This window comes from Triticum aestivum, chromosome 3D, assembly GCF_018294505.1.
Source record: "Triticum aestivum cultivar Chinese Spring chromosome 3D, IWGSC CS RefSeq v2.1, whole genome shotgun sequence".
Taxonomy (NCBI): Eukaryota; Viridiplantae; Streptophyta; class Magnoliopsida; order Poales; family Poaceae; genus Triticum; species Triticum aestivum.
In genome coordinates this window covers 607,880,814-607,888,786 of record NC_057802.1, presented here as the reverse complement: position 1 = coordinate 607,888,786, position 7,973 = coordinate 607,880,814, and the positions used below count along the sequence as shown (strand labels likewise).

At 44.4% G+C, this 7,973-nt stretch overlaps 1 protein-coding gene across 2 annotated transcripts; it reads left to right on the top strand.

Moving 5' to 3' along the window:
• The first annotated feature begins 5,204 nt into the window (after positions 1 to 5,204).
• On the top strand, positions 5,205 to 7,655 carry LOC123075873 (F-box/FBD/LRR-repeat protein At1g13570-like). Of its 2 annotated transcripts, none has more exons than XM_044498374.1 (4): positions 5,205 to 5,444; positions 6,064 to 6,906; positions 6,990 to 7,145; positions 7,245 to 7,655. In XM_044498374.1, exons 2-4 carry the CDS (start codon positions 6,085 to 6,087, stop codon positions 7,515 to 7,517), a joined length of 1,251 nt encoding a protein of 416 aa, XP_044354309.1. In that variant the 5' UTR covers positions 5,205 to 5,444; positions 6,064 to 6,084; the 3' UTR covers positions 7,518 to 7,655. The 2 variants fall into 2 exon arrangements, with proteins under 2 accessions (XP_044354309.1, XP_044354307.1); XM_044498372.1 differs by having other exon boundaries at positions 6,990 to 7,154.
• The last annotated feature ends 318 nt before the right edge of the window (positions 7,656 to 7,973 follow it).

Sequence of the window (7,973 nt, the reverse complement as noted above, 5' to 3'; positions counted from 1 at the left end):
CAGTGATACCAGTTGATATTTTTGAGGTTCCAGAGTAGATGGTCACGAGCAACCTATTCACTTATGTTTCAGTATTTGTTTCCGAGTTTTTGGTATTCAGGTTCCGCGAAAAAATGGAAACAAAATATGACAGCACACATTTCCATCCAATTTCGCTCGTGTATATAATTCAAAGAGTAACATGCGCCACTCCTATATGTCCCGCTTGATGTTCAGTATGATGGAATCCCCGAGTAAGAACAAAAATATCTATGTACTGAACAATTTTTCAAGTGTCGCATGCGTTCAGCCCATTTGGCATTGTTCGCCCTGATTGCCCAAGGAAAGCGTTCTCCGATAGTTTACCCGCTCCCCTCTTCCCTTGTGTCTCAAATAAACAAAACTCGCACGTTGGTCGCCTTCCCTCTCCGGGGTGCTCCGCATTGCGTGTACCAGTTCATGAAAACCTCAACCCCTCAAAATTCAATGTACATTGTTAGTCCAAGTCCTGAGTATTCAGTATTTTCTAAAAATGTTATGTGCGTATTTTTTAGGGGTTTATTATGTGCGTATATATGATATATACCATGAGAAAAAGGTAAAATAGCTGCTATTTATTAAGCATTCAGCCCAATGTAACCCGCTCACCCACCCACACCACATGGCCCAGTGGCCCAATCTGCCCTCAAGCCCAATGCGGAAATCCCCAGCGTCTCTACCACCGGCGTCCGGCGCAACCAGAAAATTCAAAACCTAAACACGGCATGGCGGCTGGTGGTGCGCGGCGACGCGGGCATTCGGCGTGGAGTCGCGGCGGCTTCTGCGCTCTGGCTCGGTCTGCAGGCCGTGTTGGGCAGCGCCCGCCCGCAAGCCCAAAGCAGCAGCGGTCGAGCGGCGTCGCCTTCCCCCTTCTTCGTCGCTCCTGCAGCAACTCCGTATGTTCAGTTTGCTGCATAACCACCAGGATTAATTAGCAACTGAGGCTTGCTTATATTCTAGTTGATCTTACTGCTGGTCACATACTTGTTTAGATTCAATTGCTTAACTGAATCCAGTTTAGTACTACTCAGTTATATACATTGCTTTTTCATTCTCTAGAATCTGCAGTGCTAATTTCTCAGAATTAATATTTTCCTAACTAGCACATTGATCTGGCAAGATAGGTTGTCGGTTGGAACCTAGCCTTGTGTTTAATATTGCCATATACATAATCGTTGATCCAACTAGGATTGCCGTGACATGATTTTAAGCTAGTACATGTCCATCATGCTTACAGTTAATGTTGGAATAATCAAGCTTTTGAGTTTACCAACGCTAGTAGTTGAGTTCAGTTCTGTGAATGGAAACACGCCAGACTTGTTTCCCTAAACTCCCATCTCTCAGTTGTAGCTTCTTTTTTTTTGTTTTGCTATGAACAAGCAACTTACTTAGCAGTTAGAACACTATTTAATTTTCGAAAAGGTGCGACGACACCCGGGTGTCCCTGCACCCTCCAGTCTTGTCCATTCAGCAAAAATAAAATTCGAGCTAACCACTGTCCAGCAGCAGATGCTTTGCAGTACCAGAGTAATTAGGCAGACTTTTTTAAGGACGCAAACAGGGACGGCAGGAGGAAGAAGCATGCAGGAATAGGTCTGGCAGAAAACAGTCTGACACATGCATGCACAATACAGTATCTCTCTCTTCTCACGTTTTCTCGCTTTAAAAGCAGCCACACATGCATGCACGAAGCTTGCTCTCTCTCCTCACCCTCTCTTTTCAACAAGCTGACATGCATAGCTACAGGGCGCCAGCGGTCCACGAGGGTGATGGTTGAAGTGACAGTGCATGTGCCGCCTACTCAGCCGAAGTGACAGTGACAGTGCATGCGCCTACAGGACACAGTTTGCATGGTCACTCCTTTCAGTTTTCTATTCTAGCATGTCGACATGTCATCTGCAATACACCATACTCCTGCGCTTAATGAAGCACCAGAACAGCTAATGGATTCCATTGCTACAGTGCATGGCACAAATCTCAATGCGTCATAGTCTGAATGAATGGTACAGATAAGAGGGTGTCTAGGCACCCGGGATCTAAAAGACCACTCTCTTTAATTTTTGCATGTATTGCAATTTTAGCGATATGTGGTATAATCCACGCTAACTTAGGCTCTTCGTCTTTTGGAAATGAGTAAATTTATTTTTACCCCATGATTCACCCTTTTGACAGATTTTACCCATTTTTGAGAAAATCCTCAATTTATACCCCCGTTTATCACCTGCGTGCCACATTTTATCCCCTTGTGACAGAATTGACCCCCCAATTTGGTGCTGATTTGGCATGCCATGTAGGCGGTTCAGTACAGTCATGCTCTGATTGCCAAACACGTTACACTCGTTAAGGTTTAGTACTTCATTAAAATCACTGAGTGCAATCCAAGGCAAGTTGCTTGTAGCAGCAAGACCCTTAATACCACCTCTTTGGAATTTGTGCCTCACCATAAACAAGAGTTACACGCAACGGTTCAAGATCAACACCATCTATCTTAGCTCGATGTGATACTAGGAATAACTTAAAACTTCGAGCTTTATTGAATCGTTTCAAAAGAGATCAAGTTCACCACTCCTACTGGAGCTACTAAATGCAAAACTATAATGAAAACCCAAATGTGGCAGGCCATTCAAGCATTCTGTCGCACTAGCCTACCACCCCTCCCTACTCACCAGATTGGTATAGGGTGCCAGTCCCAATGATATGGTGATCAGGTAATGCTCAAGTTAGTAGGAATCCTGGTTTAGCGTACGTATTCAAACAAGACAACGAAATAAAAGAAAGAGAAAACATTCAATTGTAATAGAAGCAAGTCATCATCGAGTTCAACATCATCATGAGATTACAAGTCAACATCATGTTTATTGAGTTCAAGGGACCACTTGACATTAAGCTCAGTACTAAGAGCGTGAACATGAGAGCAATTACTAAGAGTTGGAACATAATAAAAAATAAATAGGGGGCGTGGCTTGCCGCGCGTTCCTGAACGGCGAGCCAAAGGATAGGGCATTGAAATGTTAGTGGATATGACATTAGCATCTTATAAACATATATCATAACGATAATTGTTTAGAGTTAACAAAGTTTGGATGTAAAATGCATGTAGTTACATGTAGGAATTACTTTATCTGGCATACACATGGATATGATCATAGATTAAAATAGCCCGCGAAATAGCCGCTATAGCTGCGCTATAGCTGCCCGGGAGCCTCGCCGCTACGCTATGGCTGCTGCCGCGATATCCCCCACAAATCCCTCTAAATGGCTCAACAATGAGCAAAACCCTCTAGAAATAATCTCTTCCACCAGAAAAATTTCCGCTATTTGTCGCGATTGCCCGCTATGGCGGCCGCTATAGCTGCTGGGAGAGGCCGCCGTGAAATCATTTCTCCCGCGATTTTAATCTATGGATATGATACAATCATAATATATACATTGTGCAAGAACAAGTCTTGTGGAGCTACAGAAGTGCTGGATTCTAAATCCGTGAAGTTTCAATGTATAGCAGCATAACAAAGGGGATCCATGTAGATACAAATAACAATTACTCTATTTGGCATACATAGGGACGACCACAATATAATACATTGGGCAACAACAAGTCTTGTGGAGTTACAAAAGTATCTGAGACCACAATACATGCACACACACAGTCCGGGCACCCAATCCACGCCGTAGAGCGGATAGTCCAATGCATTCCATCCGAGAACAACATGAAATATTATAACTACATCTGATCAGTAGATTAGACGATTTTACAATCTACATCAGTCATGTTGCTTCATATTGGGCAATTTATATTCGGAGCACATATCGAATGCTAAGATAATACTTGGAAAGCAACATGGTGCTAGATAGTACAATCTACATCAGTCTTTGCATGTTGCTTTATACTCGCAATTTATATTCGGAGCATGGATCGAATGCTAAGATAACACTTGGAAAGCAACATGGTGCTAGATAGTACAACATAACCACTACCTTCCAAGACCCCCTGCTCGGCAGTTTACTTTATAGAAAATAAATTCCTACAATTAAAGTGCCACATCCATGACCTTTTTTAGTAGTCCATCAAGAGAAAACTTGTGCTTGAAGGGATACAGAGATATGTTTAGCAGTATTCCCTACAAAAGTATGTTAGCTTGACAATTAACTCAGCACATATGTGGTAACTACTTCTTTGGCATCCAGTACAAGGTTCAGGAATTAATTGTTCTACGGATCAGAAGGAAAGGCAATTTCATGGAGCACTTTTTTTAGATTATTGACGTGAATATTTCCAATGCATTTGAATGTTCTAGTTGAGCAATTGGTATATTCTAAGAGAGAGAGAAAAGTAGCCCAAAGGGTACTAAAACGGCAAGGAAGTCGGAAGATACAAATTTTTTTAGATATAGGTAAGAAAAGCAGCAAGGTAATAGGCCAAACATGAAAGGCGCAGTTGGAAGAAGGCGATTGGCGGGAGACATACCAAAGGGACAATGACGGCGACAAGCAGGAAGCGGCAAAGCGACCTGGAGATCATTACATCCTTGCGCAAGATATATTATGTTGTTAGAAACATATGAGACACTGAGGATAGGAGAGGCTTGATCCAGACCTGAAGAACGCGGCGTCAAATCGAGGAGGAGAGGAACAATAGAGAAGGGGGCGAATGGGAGGACGAAGGGGCAAGCCAGCCATTGTCTCACACCTCATCGACGCACGGGCCAACCGGCATCCACCACGCACATGGCAAAACAGGAAAAACTGAAAATGCCCCCCGGCGGGTCATGCTAATTATCGGCGGTGGCAACAAATATTTACCTGTTGGACCGCGCCGACGGGCCACATAGAACACATTACCAGACACGGTCACTGACAAAGACGGCCCACAAGCGAGTTACCCCACACGTCAGTGAGTCTCGGTCGAAACCAGCCGAGTGAGCAAGAATAGAGTGAGCAAGAATACAGGGGCGAGGCCTCGATCCGACGGCGAAGGTCGTCCGGGAGTGAGATCGGACGGACGGAATCGCATCAAGGAATCGATCCGACGGCCACCAGTGCCTGAGCTCTTAGAGCGCTTGTAGGGTGCTTCGTTTCTTGTTTTAGGATACATGGCCCAGTAGCCCAGTCTCCCCTCAAGCCCAATTCTGAAGTCACATGAAATTGGAACCCTATCCTACAAAAGGAAAAAAAAGAGGAAATCCGAACCCTAACCACGGCATGGCAGAAGTACCTGGCGGCGCGCCTGCGTAGGCATCCATCCCGGCGCCGCGGCAACATCCTCGCCCCTCTTTCCTCAGCGCCCTGTCTTGGCGGCAGACCGTGCTTGGCGGCCTCCAAGGCCACACCAGGCGAGCGTCGCCGTCTCCTCCCGTTTTCCGTCGCGCCTGCAGAAACTGAGCGCGAGTGTCGTCGAGCCACATCGAACACCAACACGCGACATAGGAGTAAGTTGATTTGGCTTCCTATTTCAGAGTCGAACAATTTGATTTTTTTATCAGTTGTATGAATCTATGCCCAAACATGTGTTGTACAATTACTTGTACTGCTTGTTCACATGCTTGATTAGATTTGTTGGTTAAATTAATCCAGTTTATTACTGCTATATTATTTACATTGTTTTTTTCTATCTCTGACATCTAAAGTGACAATTTCGTAGAATTAATCTTTTCCTAGCTAGCATGTTGATTTGGTAAGAAAATTATTTAATTGTCAGTTGGACCTTAGTATAGTGCATAGTATGCCAGACATAATCGTTGATCAAATTAGGACAGTCGTAACTGAGTAACCATGACTATAAGTTATTGCATCCTCATCATGCTTATCTTTAATGTTGGAGTAATCAAGCTTTTCAGCCTACCAACACAAGTAGTCGAGTTCAGTTCTGTTAATAGAAACATGCCGGCTTACTTGTTTCCTAAAACTGTCATCTTTCGGCTGTTGCTTATTCTTTGTTGTGCCATGAATAAGCAACTATGCAGTGCACAATTTAATTTCTGCATGTAGTGATATGTGGTAGAATCCACGCTAATTTAGGCTCCCCGTCTTTTGGAAATGCTACAACAGTTTAATCTGGATTCTGAAGCAATGAGTACCTGCAAAAAGACCAGGGCAGAAGCTACATCTGTTGTGAGTTCAGACAGACTGAGCAGTCTACCTCCAAAGATAAAGGGCAACGTCCTCTCCCGTTTGGATGTCAGAGAAGCGGTTAGGACTAGCACCTTATCAAGTACTTGGAGGGATGCATGGACAGATATGCCAAAAATATCTTTGCGCGATAGAAATTTTACGCGAACCAGGTTCGTTACGTTGGTCGATATGGTGCTAGCACTCCACAAGGGAACCATAGAAGAGTTTGATATATCAAGTGAAAAAAGTTACCACGATGAGTTCGCTAGGTGGATGCTCATGCTGTCAAGGAGATCACCAAGGTCAGTTACAATCAAGTTGAACTCAGGGCCAAGGTATAAGATTTCCTCATGCGTCTTTTCCATCGGTGATTTGAAGTTTCTGCAACTGGAAAACTGCATCATCAGCTTGCCCCGGGCATTCCAAGGTTTCAAGAGCCTAACCTACCTGAGCCTAAACAATTTCTCATCCACAGACAGGAATATCCAAAATCTGATCTCGTTCTGCCCCGTACTGAAAGATTTGATATTAACTACTTTTGAGGGCATCAACCAACTAAACATTCAAGCTCCTAAGCTAGAATATCTTCGTGTTTATGGGGACTTTGAAGACATTAATTTGGAGGCCCCTAATCTAAAGGTGGCCATCCTCTATCTAGGTCACCAAGCTAAAGCATATCAATCTGTTCCAATTGTGCATGACAAGGAAAACCATATCAAGAAGTCATTGGGAGGCCTAAGTGAGATCAAAATACTTGGAATCACTGGTAGTTTCATGAAGGTGAGCTATTATTACCTCCAGCATTGCTATGGTCTTCTTCTGCCTGCTGACTAATCTGTGTTGCCATTTCCCCCTTGTCGCAGTATCTATCAAAAGGGCGTATACTTACAAAGCTCCCTTCTGTGTTTACTCGGCTCGAGAATATTTATCTTAATATATGCTTTTGGGACCGGAGGCAAGTCTTTGCTGCTTATTCATTATTTCAGAATGCCCCCAACTTGAAGAAGCTTGCGGTGTGGGTACGTATGGTAGTAAATCCTCTCCCTCCCTCAATCACGCACTCCATGTTTGTTGTGTTTGCAACGCCTAATGAGTTGTTATTTTTGCTTTTTTTGCAGAGTTACCCTTCGAGCACATGGGATCAGTGTCAGGCGAGGATTCTAGAGCATACGCTGCAAATGCAAATGGACCATCTCGTGACGGCTAGTGTTGGATGCTTCCGGGGTCTTGACAACGAAGTCGATTTCGTGGGAAAGTTACTGAGTTGGGCACCTGCTCTGGAAGAAGTGAAGATAGAATGGAAGGGCGAAACAGACTGCAGCATGGTTTTTGCCAAGCTATTAGCTATGCCGAGGGTGTCTGCCAGGGCCAAGGTCATTGTTACATTTTGATAAGCATGCTGCCCCATCACCTGCTCTGAGTTCATGCGAATGTACCACCTACGACTAGCTGGTGGTTATATGTGTGCATCTAATACAAATCATCAGGTGGAGGTAGTGTGTGTTGTCGAGGACATTTTGTGGGAGTATTTAATGTGACACCAGCATGTGTTTTTCATATGAAACACTTGAGGAAGTTTTCCATCACTAGTAGAAAAAGGCCCATTTGCCCCGGTTCAAGAGGCCCATTTGTCCCGGTTCTGGAACCGGGACTAAAGGGCCGGGAATAAAGCCCAAAACATTTAGTCCCGGTTTGCTTACGAACCGGGACATGTGGTGCTCCACGTGGCCGCTGCGGCGAGCCCAGGCAGGAGGGGCCTTTAGTCCCGGTTGGTAACACCAACCGGGACCAAAAAGCATCCACGCGTCAGTAGCTCAGGAGCCGGAGTTTTTGTTTTTTTTGAAGGG